A 16,626-nucleotide genomic window follows, 5' to 3' on the forward strand; every position below is an offset into this window, starting at 1 on the left:
TAAAATGAAAATTTTTGTTCTTTTAATATTTGAAACGAACTTTTCACATCAATTTTAACTGTATATTTCTTTTTAATGTCTTTTTTGTTTTAATTAGTTAATATTGATATGTTTTTTGTAATATTTAAATATATATATGCGTGTTTTTAAAGTGTTATTTTATTTTTTTAGTCTTCGATATCTTTTTAATGATTTTTTTATCATTGGTTTATTTGTGTATTCAGTGATCAATGCAGCTTACACAAAAACAAAAGACTCTTGTAATGTTAAAATTGCTCCTGCAGATGAACTTATTTAGTTCAAATAAAAGATTTTTTTAATCTTTTTCTTCTTTCGATTTCATTTGGATGTATTCTGAGTCATTTCACCAATATATTTATATAGCGTATATGTAATAAAATTTAATAAAATTTATCGGCAAATATAGACACTATTTGTTGAATTTTATTCGGATCAATCATTTTATTTAATTTCACTTCTAAATCCTTAATCAAAATCAAAACATCTCTTCGATGCAATAATATTTTTTCCATATTATTAGTACGATGCAAGCTATAGCCCAGAGACTTTTTTCTGTGTATAAAAATTCCATAGCATAGATTTCTCTTTGATTTAAATAGAGCTCTCTGCTCCTCTGTTGATTAAGTAAAATATTTCTTTACAAAAATCAATATATTGCTTATGATTGTTTAATTCCTTTATATTGCTTGGTTATGCATATTTACAATGCATTTTTCTTATTCTTTCAGGCTTCAAGATCCAAAACTTCTCGACATATAAATATTACAACAAGACGAGAAGAAAATGGGTCAGCAAAAGGAAGAAACAGGTGGAAATGGGAAAGGCTTCTTATTAACCTTAAAAAACACATTCAGCCAGACTACGGTGGAGCCTTACCTTTTCTTTTGTCTCTTGGGATACACAGCGAGACTCGTATCTTTCCAGAGTCTCCTCATGGACAGGTCCTGCAGGAACATCTACGAGTTCGGTGACGAAATCTGTGGAGATCTTGACAAACATTTAAATGAAAAACTCAAAAGCTCCACATCCGGAAACAATCTTTACACTGGAGTGATGCTACTGGGAAGCCTGCCTGCTGCCATTGTTGCCGTCTTCTTGGGGCCTTGGAGTGACAAGTATACAAGGAAGTATCCAATGATTATGTCAGCAACAGGCATGTTCCTAGAGGCCCTTGCTAGTGCCATTCTTACCTTCTTTCCGGGGGTTTCTCCCATATGGTACGTCGCTGCGTCCATCTTCACTGGTCTTTCTGGGGGATTCATCATCAGCGTATCTTCTGCAGCTAGTTATATATCTGACATTACTGACGAAAGGTATGATATCCCTTTTAAAGTTTTATTTCTTAAAAGCTATCCCATGCTGATATAGATACAAAAGACAATTTTAATTTAGAAATTTTTGAACATATTTTATTTGTTGCTCAAGGCACAGCAGAAAACCATTCATATTCGCTGTGGGAACACATGTTTTTCTTTGCCAGGGTTGATTGGTTGGTTGGGGTTTTTTGGCGCAAGATCCAATATTTTCCAAAGTGCGCCAAGCATATGATTATCACCTTGACTACAGTGGAGATCGCCGTTGGACCCATATAAATTACATTGTAAGGAATTCGTCGCGGCAGTCAACATGTTACAAAATGCAATTATACTAAAAAGATTTGAAGAATGAAGTCAATGATATGAGTAAAAAAGCATTAAAACACGAAGTTTCTGATTAAATTATGGTGTACAGGTAATAAAAGCAATTATTCAAAATTGAGTCATTGAAAAAGTAAAAGCAAAAAATTCTTTGCTAAGCAAATCCTTGTAAAAGCAAAAAAATCCTTTTTTTTTAACAGGGATATGACACAAGATGAACAGAATCTTGCAATATACAAGTTAAAGTGTATCGACTAAATGCAAATTCAAATGATAGACATCAATTATAATTCAGGAATTTCGTGTTGGAATACTTTGTTTATCTTGCAAGAGAAGTAGATGACAAGATGTCCAATTACAACATGAAAAATGTACATTTAAATTTTAAATCAATAGAATTATTTTAAAAAAATAATTGACATCTTTAACTTATTAATTTGAAAATCAGTTCATTTGATTTTGTTTATGAGCCGATAAGGAATGTATGGGAACAAAGCTGTTTACGTGATGGAAATGAAGATGAAGGATTCCAGCTCATGGTTGAATCATAATAGAGCAAGAAGTTGAAGAATTTAAAATTAATCACTGAACCCTTCCGAATCCGATCTCTGGTACCAAATCGGAAAGCATTTCCAAAACATATACGAAATGAATCAATTATTCACAATATTTATATTCAGCTGTAATCATTAGAAATTGATAAATTCTTCTTCATGACAATAATCGATTGCATACTTTACAAATCTTCATTCGGAAGTTCAATGAATTTGCTAAATAAACTTTACCACCCCCAACTTATACATTAAATTTTATTGCAACTGGCTTTAAATTTTTTTTTAAATTACATAATTCTCAATTATTAGGGTTAGATGCCCAACAACCGATCAGAAGCCTAAAAAAAATATAACATTTTCTTTAGTTTCAGATCAGAAAATTCTATTCTTCAATGACGAACAGTCTTATTTATTGGTATGGAAAATGTAAATTTCAATAATTTTTACTTCATCACTCTAATGCATCGTAGTTACAATTAAGTGACTGCAACGATTCATGAATTAACTCTCTTAAAATTTTCTTTTCTGAAGAAAAATTATTTATCGTAAATCATGGTAATTGATTTCATTCAGTAAACTTTGTGTAAAATTTCTCTATGGAATGTATTTTTATAATAAAACATATTTCATAAAGGAATCCATTTGTTTATAAATATATGCTAAAAAATTATTTAATACTGATAACTTTAATACTGATACTTTAACTGATACTTTTAAAACTGATGCAATTATTCCAATTACAATACTGTAGAGATAGTAATTTCAATAAAACAAGGCAGCTTTAATTTTTTTTAATTTTTTCTTCTGAGAATAAATATGCGAAAATCAAGATAAAAGTTATACTTATTATTTTCATTTCGAATTTTCAATATATTTTGCTATTCAAAATACAGAGAAGAATTGATTAATATTTTTCTTGTTAGTTTATTCGAAAAAATGGGATTAGAAATCTTTATTATGAACCTATTTTGATAAACAGTCTAAAAAAAGGAAATCCATCATAAAAAATTATGAAACATTTTGAAACCAATGAAATGGTTATATTTTATCTTGATCGAAGCATTCTGGTGAAAAATCACTGGGAAAAAAAACATATAATATTAATGGTTTGCATTCGTAATAAGGGGAAACATAAAACAAAAAAATTATCTGAAAATAAATCGAACAAACAGAAGCAAAAGTAAATTTCAGCGAATCGTTTTTTAATCCTGAGCGCAGTAACATTAATTACAAATTATAGATGAAACATAAACTGTTATAAATACCCAATTATCAAATTAATTAATAGACATAATGCAAAACGTTTCTTATCACAAATTTCTTTTCTTTTTATTTATCGCTCTCTTTTTTACTTTCTCATATAGAAATAAATAGTGTTCTAATCGTCAAAAAAATTCAAACTCGAGATTTTGATGAATCTTTACAATTTAAGAACTCGATGAGTTCGAAAAACAAATTTTTAACCCCTTACCTGCCGAGGATAACTTGCGAGATTCGATCCCCTGTGTCACGTATATATACGTATATAGTTAGTTGTGAGACGTATATATACGCCAGGGGCAGTTAACACATTGACTTAGGGAGACGTATATATACGTCCGCGGCAGGCAAGGGGTTAACATTTGTCTCTGAACACAATAACTCAAAACCGGTTTGTCCTTGGCGAATGAAATTCGATATATGGTCTTTACACCAAATTTATAGATTTCGGACACATTTTGAGCGAAATTCGTTCAGAGGAAGTCTGTCTGTCCTGTGGCTCGAGTACCAGTAAGCATGATAATTACAAAACTTAAAGAGTTAGACAAGTGCAATTTGGTATGTATACATCTAAATTATAAGTCTGTATTAGATTTGGTACCAAGTACATCAAGGAGTTGATCATCTGCTATTTTATATTTTTATTCAACATATAAACGCAATAACTGAAAAAAAGCAATGACATTAATAAATGAATTTTGGTGTGTGATCTTGTTTGGTTAGTGATTACAGACGCAGTTCCATGACAAATTTTGGTTCCAATCGCTCCAGGAAAAGAACATCTAAAATACTTGTTTGTTAACTTGTGTGGTATCGGGCACTTGTGTATTAATCATATGTCAAAGATTAATCCATAAACATTAAATTCCAAATTTAGTAAAAATGTTAAAATCACGCCAAAGATCTATATTTTTCTAAAATTATTCGCCAAATCCCAATCCATGCAATCGGTACATAAGTATCAATTTTCTATACACAGAAGCACATAACTCGCATATATCGAACTCGAAAATAAAATTCTGAGCTTTTGTGGAATTAATGGCCCAAAGTCTACAAAGAAAAGAAGAAGAGTAATATTTAATAGAGAAGATGCAAGAAAGTTTTGGAAGACCCATTTTCCTGGTGCTTCTTTGTATATAATTCACTATTTTCTATATTCCTCACTGTACACCATATTTATACCGACTCTCTAATATGTTTTTAGATTCTCCAACTATTCTTTGAATCGGGAATATTAAATAAACTAATTGCTAGAAAAGATAAATTGTGTGCCTTAACCACATGTACCTATATTTCATATATATGACAAATTCTATGCCTTTAATTAATCTATGATGATTTGGTTTTATTATATAGATATAAATCTAAAAATATTTTTTTCTTCCCTTACACAGAAGCAGAGCAGGTCGTTTTGCAGTTGTGGAATTCGCTAACATCTGTGCCATCGTCATCGGCAACTTAATTGGAGGCCAAATTTACAAGAGCTACGGTTACCTGGAAGTGTTGGCCATCTCTCCCATCAGCTTCGGTTGTGCCATACTCTACGCCATTATCTTCATAAAAGAAACCAAATCTCCAATCCCAAAGGAGCGAATATGTGAGGTTATGCGTGATCTTTTAAGACTGGATAATATCAAACAAAGCTATAACACATGCTCCAAAAAACGTCCCGGAAGCATTCGATTACAGATCTGGTTGTTGATCTATATCAGTTTTTGGCAAAGATTCACAGATATGGGTAAGAAAATGCTAAATATATTTATTTATTAGAGATTCTAGAAGAAGTTTTTAACGCATTTGGGGTGTGAAAACATGTGGTCTCATTTCTTCCATAACTAATTAGGTAATTTGTCGTTATAACATAACATTCAAAACAATGTACACCATTTATTAAATTTTATATTTTAATTTTAAAATTAATAAAAGCTTTTTCTTTTTATATTAATAAATGTTTAATACATTTTTACCTTAGAAAAGAATATTGTTTACACGACATTCAGGAAAACATAATGTTGGTAAAATCACTTAAATTATCTAAATTCGAAAAAAATGTATAGATATCTGCAAATTTGTTGTTGTTTCTTCTTATCCCCCTTAGGTTGAACAATTCAAACCAAGTAAGATATCAGGGATAAAAATGTATAGATCGGGGATAAAAATGTATAGATATCTGCAAATTTGTTGTTGTTTCTGCTTATCCCCCTTAATTATCTAAATTCTAAAAAAATTTCCCTTAATTCCCCCTTAATTACTTAAATTATCTAAATTCGAAAAAAATGTATAGATATCTGCAAATTTGTTGTTGTTTCTGCTTATCCCCCTTAATTATCTAAATTCTAAAAAAATTTCCCTTAATTCCCCCTTAATTACTTAAATTATCTAAATTCGAAAAAAATGTATAGATATCTGCAAATTTGTTGCTGTTTCTGCTTATCCCCCTTAGGTTGAACAATTCAAACCAAGTAAGAAATCGGGGAAAGATGGGTTCAGTAACTTCTGAGGGTAAAGACCCCTGAGCACCCGAGGGTAGAAGTCTGACTTTAGCTCATATGCAGATGGCACTCGCACACTCGCTTGCACAACCCCTTTTCATAGAGGAGGCTTTTTCATACACCTCACAGATAGAACACAGGGAGAAGAACAACCATGCCCAAGCCGAGACTCAAACCTGGGAAGCACAGAACACGGGAGAGGCGCGCTACTCCTAGGCCAGGACGCCAGCGTGAGTTTGCTGTAAAGACCATATACCAAATAGCATCCATCTATATCTCAAAGAGTAGATGAGTTACCGCGATCACAGAGAGACATTCCAAAAATGTGCTTTTCGAACTCAAGAAGGTCTGAAAAGTACAGATTCGTCAATACATTCTCTTTACTTTGCATCACTATCTTTATTTTTCGTATATGAGCGAATAAAAATATTTACTAGAAATATCCAGATTTTGCCGAATGACATATAAATATAAAATTGATATTTTGAGCCCAATATTTATGTTTGTTAACAATTATAGCTGAACTTACAAAACCGAAAGCCTTGTTTCGTGTAATCTGCTTCACTTTTTTAAATAAAACTAAAAAAAATCATCTATAATTTCTTAAATGTACTTACAATTACTTAATTCATATTTCTATTCTTTTTCAGTCGTCTAATGTTAGTTTAAAAGAATAGCAAAGAATCATTCTGAAAATGTTTACTGAAATGTATATGCGTGTCTTTTTCAGGAATGGTATCGATTCTCTTTTCATTTACCAACAAAATGTACGAATGGGATGTTACAGACGTATCCAATGCCTCCATATACTTCTACATTGTAAACGCCATTGTGACAGTAGTGTTTATTCCTGTGATGAGCAACAAATTAAAACTCCATGAAGCTGCCTTGGGTTTTTGTGGAATGCTTTCGATGCTTTCCAAAGTGTTCGTTACATCCTTGGCATTCAAAGAATTCTTGTTTTATTTCGGTAAGTAATGTTTAATTAGTACAGTATGCGCCAAAATATAGAGTACTAAAAAGGAAAGATGAACAAAATTACATGGTACTGAAATGAAAAGATGATCAAAATCGCATAGTATTGAAATGAAAAGATGAACAAAATTACATTATTATCATCTGTGAGTTTATTTTCCCTCAAAAGAAATTAACTTATATACATACACACAATTATTGTGGTACCATGGTATGCGTCAAAGTGTGCACCACTTCTCCGTAGACAGTGTTCATATCGTTCAAACAGATTCTCAAGCATATCCCGAAGCAACTGTTGCTGCAAACACCCGCAAAAAGTTATGATTTTCTCACCTAACACAGGCACAGTTCTTGGCGCAGTTCTTCACAAATGAACACACTCACTCACCTTTAACATTTCCCTTCCACTGACATAGTACACTACCAGAAAGACGAAATTTCGTCACAATAGGCAGCATAACTGTGTTACTTGATACCGTCTTATTAAACTTCTCTTTGAATTGTTCTGCCATCTTTTTCAAACTCTGTCCACCTTCATAGCCGTTACCGTATGAGCGGGAATAATGCCCAACTATAAATACTTTTTCCTCCGTCGAGAGACCTATTTCCAACAACAACTGTACAACACAACTCCTTTTCACTGCTGCGAACACTTGCGGCTGCAGCTAAGCCTCGTCGACAAACGCAACCACGTTTTCGAGATGCTCGAGTTTCAGCACTGTATCTTTTGACGCATACTGCATTTAAATAAAACCTCGTTAATTATTTCTAAAAACTTTGAAATACTTTAAGGTAGTGCCATTAATGTCATCGAAAGGAATCTCGAAAGACAGCATACTTCATCAGTGGTATTCTCTTCTTTCTCTTATACTTCCAAGAGTAACACTTATGATTATATCATAGCGTAGTATAATATATGATTATATCATAGCGTAAAGTATAATATAGTCATAATATTATCGTATCATAACATTATCATAGCATGATATTATCATATCATGGCTAAAAGCATTTAGTAAACAGTAGATATTCTGTCCTCTAAACTTTTTCACATATACTCTCAAATATACGTACTTGTATATTATTAACCATATCCCATTGGCGAACAATAATTGCGGAAGAGTTTATAGCGTGCAATATTTTGGATTTTGGAGGCGATTAATCTCTGAGATGAGGTTAAAACCCAAACATCCTCTTAAGATGTGTCAAAGCCCATGCTGGTTATCGGGGTAATGAAGAAGCTGGTATTCTAGCAAAAGCAGCCATTATCGAAGGTGTTTTAATGGAAGCTCCAAAACCCCGGTGCCATCTTGAACAGCGTCTTCAGAAATTATTTATAAAAAAAGGGAAAAATCTTTTGGATAATGGAAATACTGGTCGTTTTGTTTATAAAGTCATCAAAAAGTAAAATTGCAATCACTCTATCCTGCACTCGTGACGAAATTCTGTTTGTAATAGGACATGATCCATTCCTTTCTTTTCTTCACCGTTACCATTTATCAAAAGACGACTATTGCTCTTGTGGAGAAGTCGGCGATCCCATCCACTTTGCGACATCCTTCCCTTTTACTCTTTCATGGTACCTCCGAAAACCCTCATTTTCGCTAGAATGTCTTTGGTACTAAAGAGTCCTTAACCATTCATTTCCCAAAAAAAAGAATCATGAACATGATTACATTCCTAATTGATCATGGTGAACTGTTCCAGTTATATTTACCCTATCAATTTCTTAGGGCATCATTTACTACACCTTACATTTTATTCATAATTTATCCTTTAACCCCCTCAAGTAACTAATTTTTATAATTCCTTTATATTTTCACTCATACTGTACATTATCATGTTCATTCATCCAGTTTTATTGTACTCCAAATATTCTTCATTCTAGTTTTTATCACTTCTTGTTCTGTTATATGTATTCTTATTTTGTCATTTGCTTGTTTCTTTCAAATTGATTGCTGTGTGAGTTTTTTTAATAAAGTCCACCTACAATTTTACCAGACCGGAAAGGGGCCACATGAGCTCTAGAAACGTAGCTGAGGTGTGGTGTGGTGTTAAGTGTTAAGTATATTAAAATCGAATGTTTATTTTGGACACCTTTTATTCGGTTGATTGAAACTAAAATTTGGCACTGAACTACAATTAAAGTTAGAAAGTCACATACCAAATTCCATATATTTAAATCACTGCATTATTTAGTTATCGTGTTTTCATACATGTAAAAATACAATTAACGGTCAATCGTTCTACAGATGTGATTCAAAATTCAATAAAAATCTGCAATTTAGATGTAAAAACTGTAAACAGAATTTCGTTTACCTAAATCGTCACACTTTTGAATTATCAAGTTAATATTCGAACAAAAGTTATCAACAAATGGCTGATAAGCAACTAAGGAATTTGAAACTAAATTCTCATTACTGCATTTGTCAGTAAGAAAATTGTGGAATTGAAGTTGTTTTCTTTCGATTTACTCTGTTATCAAGTTTTAAAAGTTTATTTTTCTGTTTCAGCATGGTTTAGTGGAACTTTGTCTACAGCATCTTATATAAGTGTTAAATCAAGATTGTCGAAACTAGTGCGTAAAGAAGAACTCGGTAAGAATACATATATATATATATATTTTAATTTTTGTATCTCAATTATTTTCTTCAAATTTTCATAAAAATATCTGTATGATTCATTTAAGGGAGTGCATTTTCTCTATTGGGCACCTGTGAGTCTATAACACCTCTTCTGGGGTCTACGGCTCTCTTGCAAATCCTCAACGCAGCCCCTGACTCCTTCGTCGGTCTTCCTTTTGCCGTTGCTGGATTGCTTCTGATTCCTTGCTTATTCATATATGTGTAAGTATTCAACAAATGTGGTTACTCAACTCTATAATAAACCACTGAATTAAAAAAAAAATTCTGTATTATAAGAAACACAAATTTTATATATTAGGTCAATAGAAGGCGTTCGTCCCTTTTTTGTTTTGAAGATTTGCACATGAAGATTAGGTAAATGTTTCAGTCGAGGACACAAATATTTAACCTCCAGTATATCATGATGGCGAATCGCCCTCTAATAAAAAAGCAACCTGCCACAAAAACAATTCTGAATTTCATATTTACATAGATTTGATCATATTAAATTGGATTTTAAGAGCTGTGTAAAAAGTTAGAATTGTTCGTTTAATTTGTATTCAATTAAGTTGAACCGAAATAGCAATATAGAATTTGATATGTATTGTCAAGGAATTTCAAAGAATTGCCGGCCATAACTTAACAATAAAGTAATTCTATCTATTTGAAACTACTTTTAACCTAAGCGAACAAAATTCTTGCCCACAGCTTGTGAGAAACAATATTTATGCATTCAAAAATATAATATCAGAATAATTCACCCAGAATTGAAAAAAATTATAAAGGATAAACGAATAATAACCATTTAGAATTCAAATTAAAGTATTTGATTAACTTATTGTAATAGGGAATCATATCACAAATGATCATCTTAACAATCATATGCTCAATATAGAGACAACAATCATATGCTCAATATAGAGACAACAATCATATACTCAATATAGAGACACAATTCTTATTGGTAAGGATTCTTTATGAGGCAACTATTCGGCTCTGGTGGCCAACTGGTCGGCAGTAATATCGGTATATTTAATTTCAGATAAAGCGTTTCGATATAATTTCAACACCATGATTTCATTTAATGTTATTTAAATTACTTTACTGTTCTTTCTGTTTATTGTGTGCATAGCCATTCTATTGGATACTAACCTCATAAAATCATAGCGTTATTAAAAACATAAATATCCAATTATGTCTAATTTTTAAATGTCGCGGTATTGAAGCTTCACTTTTTTATTCGTCTTACAAACTAGATACAGATATTAAACAAAATATTTTTTCTTTAACTACCAATAATGAAAGAAAATCGCGCGATCAAATATTTGATCAAACAAAGAAAGCGGTTTGAATTTCAGGGCAGCCATGCAATTTATTGTTGAAAATTATACAAAAAAAAATGGGGGGGGGGTAAAAAAATTACCAAAATTCAGGAAAACTTTGCTCCATTGCCTAATTGATATCATTAAAAATATTTTTGTTAATATTTAAACAGAATAAAATTTATTTTTCTGCAATAATATTTTCAGAAATTACCGCTGAAAAACTTCAAATTCAGCTTGATTTTTCATTAATTAAAATTTCAAAATATCCCACCGAGATGCACATTTCTATCCTCCACGGTATATATAGACCAAATTTAGTAACTGAAGGTCAAACGGTTGATCTGTAAAGTGCCAAAAACCACTCATAGAAATACATGCATTTTTATTATTAATAAAGATATAATCGCTCATTATATCCAATTTTAAATGCAGATGATGGGTAACAAAAGTCGAAATAATAATACAAATGAAAATGAATAAAACAAAAGTCGAGAATGTTCTCTGTTTGTATACTTTTACACACAAATCTCTTTTATAATGAGATGGTGCCAAGGTCTTATTCTAGCTCAATACATTATCTTATTCGCAGCGGATTGACGAACTCCCCCAAACACACTAAGATTCTCTTTTCAATTCTTGAGTGCAGGATCCTCTGCAAATTTCACAAGAATTTCATTCACGAAACTCTTTAGATAATTCAGAAAATGAATGATAAATATCAATCCATTAATTCTTTATTTTACTCACCCCAAAACGTTCAATATTAGGCACCTATAATTTTCATCTCCACACGGCAAACTATTACTAAAACTGTTAGTTAATTTTAATTGGTCCCTACCAACTCTTCATGTATAACTCATCTTTTTTTAATTATCCTTCATACAAGTAAAATACCGAAAATAATGATATCCATGAAAGTTTCTCATATACTCTATAATAAAGGTATTATCCCTTTCCCCGCATAAAATTATTAGCTTTGGATACGGCAATAAATACCTCGCATGGCATTGGCGAACAATAGCTACGAAATATAGATGTTTGGCATGCATCTAGAATTTTTACACAATCTAACGTGCTAACATGTAATTTCCTATTAAAACCAAAATTAGATACGATGCAACAATTGTCATCACAAGACAACATACTGTATTTCAATGATTTAAGTTTCATGGATTGTAGTATGAGTTTTTAATTTACATGTATCGAAAGTAGAGATTCTATTCGAAAGCAGTTTAAATATTGTAAAATGTTTTAATGTAAGGCTTTTATAAACAAAACATAGAAACGCCAGAAAAATAGAAGAATGTATCTTTCTTTCCTGGAAAATTACTTTTAAGCACTCTCTGTCGGTTAACTCTTCGTCAACTTTGTGTATGTACTACAGGTAACCCTCAGACAGATTTGGTTCAATAATTGATAAGAATCTACATTTTAAATGCGAAGCCTGTTTAGATTTAGTTTACTTGTAATCGAGCAGCCGATAGACAGGCTTCCTCTAAATGGATTTATTTCAAAGTCTGAAAGAAATCTAAAAAGTTGGTCTAAAATCCACAAACCAAATTTCATTCATCTAACTCGAAACAATTTTGAGTCATCATGTTCACAGGCATCCATCTAACTCGAAACAATTTTGAGTCGTCATGTTCACAGGCATCCATGTAACTGGAAACAATTTTGAGTCATCATGTTCACGGGCATCCATGTAACTGGAAACAATTTTGAGTCATCATGTTCACAGGCATCCATCTAACTCGAAACAATTTTGAGTCATCATGTTCGCAGACATCCATCTAACTCGAAACCATTTTGAGTTATCATGTTCACAGGCAGACGGATAGACATAAAGGCAAAAATGTGTTTGCGGGACTCTGGGATGTCTGGAACGTGGAGCTTTGTTAATCTCAAGTTCGAATTTTTTAACAATTACAATACTTTTTCTATACTTTGTGTACGGAAAAGTAAAAATAATGTAACACTTTTTTTTCATCTCTCCCACTTTTAGGTGGATGATGGGTCTTCCAACAGTATCTTTTTCAGATTTTGAGAGAGATGTAGAGAATGTAAAAGCGACACCTTTGCAAAATGTTACCACTTCAACGTACAATAGATTGCAGGAAGAAAAATTTTAACTAGAACCTTTGAAATAATTCAAAGAATCAGATCACAAAACTATTTAGAAAGACACAATCTCTTAGTATTTCCAAATGCAGATTGTGATGTATGTATCCACAAAATATCTTTTGTAAATTCTTCAAATTAGTACTGTATGTTTGTGGTTATTTTTTTTAGTGGTGAGCTGAAAGTTTATTTTATGATTTCTACTTGTAATGTGAGTGGTAAGAAAAGTTCACAAAACCATTTTGAAATGTCCAAACTCTTGGAATGTCCAAATGCAGATTTTGTTGCATGTATCCATAAGAAAATCTTTTGTAGAATTCTTCAAATTATTATTGTATATTAGTGGTTATTTTTTTAGTAATATGAACTGGAAGTTATTTTTATGATTTTTACTTGCAATAAAATATAAATTTTTATATATAAAATGTGTAAATTATTTATTTTCATATTTCAATGAATACTATTTTGATTTCTTACCAGACAAGTGCATTACCAGACAATATATAATAATCAATTTATTTCAAAGTTAAAAAGATAAAAGCTCTATTTATATATATATTTGCAAATTTCTAATAAAAAATATGAGAAAGGAAAAGTTTTTTTTTTTATGAAATTAAAGTAGTAAAGGAAAAAATTGATGACAGATGTCATGCCTGGAGACATGTGTACGCGCATTATCATAGAGCAGAACCACACCCTCAGTGAGTAACCTCGGTCTTTTGCTCTTGATGGACCTGCGTAGTCTTCGGAGTGTCTCACAGTACACATCGGAGTTAATGGTTCTTCTGTGCTCGACGAATTCAACAAGTAGCGTCAATTGGACGACGCTCTTTATAAGAGCCTCTGCTCTCTCCTGCGAATACGGGCGCCCGCACATGCCCCGATCTACTCCGGCTAAATCGCATCCCTAGATGTCTCTCTACGTTCTCCCATAGCGGCGTAGGCAAATATGTTAACGGTTACGTTGTTGCGACGTTTCGTCCTTTTGATTTGAACGCTCCTTATATATGATGGCAATAAACATTATGGTTGATAAGTTAATGCTTTCAAAATGCCGCATCTCTTAAAAATAGAAGACGATAGAACGAAGCATTGCAGGCGACTATAGAAATATGTTTAAAGATCATGAGATTTCATATTTGGTGAAATCGGCACCGTAGTTGAAGTTGGATAGATTCTATTAACACTTTTCCCCATAAAGGTTTACCTGTTGGCTGTTTTTATTTAAATAGGGTAGATTAAATCCTCTACGAGTCTTTAAGGCTAAGTCAAGAAGGCTCCCTTTTCCAAACTCTAACATCCTACACAAATTCTTTATAGTTCTTTATTATGTGTATAAGCAGTTTTAAGAAGCAAATCATGATAAATTTATAAAATATTCAATTATGATGCCCATTTTCTCATCTTAATTTTTGTATTTCTCATTATCAGATCTATTCAAATTTCAAACAAAATGATACATTTTTACAATTTTCCTTAAAATGTAAATCTTAAATTTTAAATTTTTTCAACACGGTCTAAATACTATTTAATCAAAGCCTATTAATAACTAGGCAGTTGTTTACTTTTTCTATTTGTTAATCCAATCTTGTAAATATGACAAGTATCTCCGGTTTTGTTGTTAAAATCATATACAAAAATTTATAAATATAGTTTATCTAGTTTTGAGCCCATTGGCCGAAGGATAGAAGACTGACAGACAGGCATAATTACAGAAATCGATTTTCGGACTCATGAAATTTTTGATAATTACTATACTTTTTTTGTGCACTTCGTATAATTCAAGGATAAGATGTTATTTAGCAAGATTATACGTGCAAGGATAGAAATTTATTGGAAATGTAACGCAGATTTAATCATAAATAAAGGCTTATAACTTAGCTCATTCACAAAATTTCATGAGTCAAAAAAAAATGAATTCTTTAATAACCTTTTTTTAAATCAAACATCATCAAATATAGACGAAACATATGAAAATGACAATTTGCAATGCCTTATGCTCTTTGAGTCAATAAATATATTTCTGAAAAATTACAGCATCTTACTTTTTATACATTCCATTGATCCTATTAGTCATAATAAATGTATTAATCTTAATGTAATAAAAAAACAAGAACAAATAATTTTTTGCGATTAAACCAAACCAAATAATGAAACTTTTAATTTCATTATTTTAGGCCAATAAACATTGAGAAAGCTCCATTTGTTGATTTGTGGATCTTCTCAATGCCGTACTTAAAAGGATTTAAAATTATATAAAATAATTCTATTCAAAGCTTTATTACTCGATTAGTCTTAGTCATAGCAATGTGAAACTTTTGTTTAAAATATTAACGTGTAGAGAATATTTTACTGATAAGACGTGGGGACTATATAAAATTTAAACATCATAATCATTTTAGAAATACTCAAAGAAGATAAAATATAATACTTTGAATTTTTCCAGTTGAAAACACATACCTAAAGATTTAAAAGTTAGCTATTGGAAAGCGATTAGACTGGATACCCTATATAGCAGTTAATTAAATGAATTAATAAATCACAAATTGCTAAATCTTAATATTTATTTTAGGAATTTATCAAATTATGTGCAAAATTCTTATGTGATGTGATTCAATGTGATCTTTTCTTATTAAATGCTTTATAAGATAATAGAAAACATAAAATATATTAAAAAGTAGAATTTTTTTCAATGATAATTCTACACTTAACCAAGATTTAAAGTAAAACTGCATAACCGCAAAAAGAATTACCCTCGATCTGTTGTAGTGTTTGGGTCAAACTGAATGATAATCATGTTGCAACAGCATTTAGAGTCCTTAATAACCATTAGCTGTAACAGTACAACTTCTTCCGTGGGTGGAATGTCCCGTCATCGGTATGGGGTAGCAGGAGTCACACAGTCTTTAGAGAAGTGAGAATTAAACACCGTACTGGAAGCTTTTTATTCTCATTTTAGGGGTACCCCTGTTGGCATGCAAAATTATATGAATAACAAAATTCAATAGAAAACTGAATAAAATGAAGAATCTTTCTATCTATGAATAATGCAATGATACACACAAAATTAATTACAAATAATAAAATTACACGCAAACTCACTAAATTACGTAATTTATACCTAAAATACTCATTTTATCTTTTAAACTTTAAGAAAAAAAAGGAATAGTTTTTATCATCGAAACTTTTTATGTCTGTAAACCGAGAAAAATAAAGTAAAATTCTATTTTAATACGTAGGTTCGACACTCAAGCGCCATTTAGCTTTGCAACTATTTTTTTCACACTTAGTAAACATATTACGAAAAATGAAAATAAAAAAGTATTAAAATAAAGAAACGAATCTTATTTTTTTATAACTTTTAAGCATCTACAGAATAATTGAAAATTTTTTAACTTATTTAGCTTTAATCTTCAAAACTGTTAAACTTTTAACAAAAATAAATAGAACAGTCAATTATCTTTTTGTAGCGAACATATCTTAAGATCTATAGATGATTGAAAGACATTTGGAAGATCTGAAAATACATAGGAACTCTACAAAATTAGAAAGTTTAATTCTTTTCAAAAATGTAAAAGTTTAGAAATAAATTTTGAAAACCAAAAACAAAACTGGAAGGT

The 16,626-nt window shown here is 31.1% G+C and overlaps 1 protein-coding gene across 4 annotated transcripts in view; it reads left to right on the top strand.

Annotated features, from left to right (window-relative positions):
- LOC129984014 (proton-coupled folate transporter-like) overlaps nucleotides 1-13,425 on the top strand; it is a 37,646-nt gene extending 24,221 nt beyond the window's left edge. For all 4 annotated transcript variants that reach the window (XM_056093766.1, XM_056093765.1, XM_056093763.1 and 1 more), the window contains 6 exons: nucleotides 750-1,334; nucleotides 4,867-5,210; nucleotides 6,695-6,934; nucleotides 9,453-9,536; nucleotides 9,629-9,785; nucleotides 12,891-13,425. In XM_056093766.1, the coding sequence (XP_055949741.1) occupies nucleotides 805-1,334; nucleotides 4,867-5,210; nucleotides 6,695-6,934; nucleotides 9,453-9,536; nucleotides 9,629-9,785; nucleotides 12,891-13,017 (1,482 nt within the window). In that variant the 5' untranslated portion in view covers nucleotides 750-804 and the 3' untranslated portion in view covers nucleotides 13,018-13,425. The remainder of the gene's footprint in view (nucleotides 1-749; nucleotides 1,335-4,866; nucleotides 5,211-6,694; nucleotides 6,935-9,452; nucleotides 9,537-9,628; nucleotides 9,786-12,890) is intronic.
- The last annotated feature ends 3,201 nt before the right edge of the window (nucleotides 13,426-16,626 follow it).

Source organism: Argiope bruennichi, chromosome 9 (genome assembly GCF_947563725.1).
Source record: "Argiope bruennichi chromosome 9, qqArgBrue1.1, whole genome shotgun sequence".
Lineage (NCBI taxonomy): Eukaryota > Metazoa > Arthropoda > Arachnida > Araneae > Araneidae > Argiope > Argiope bruennichi.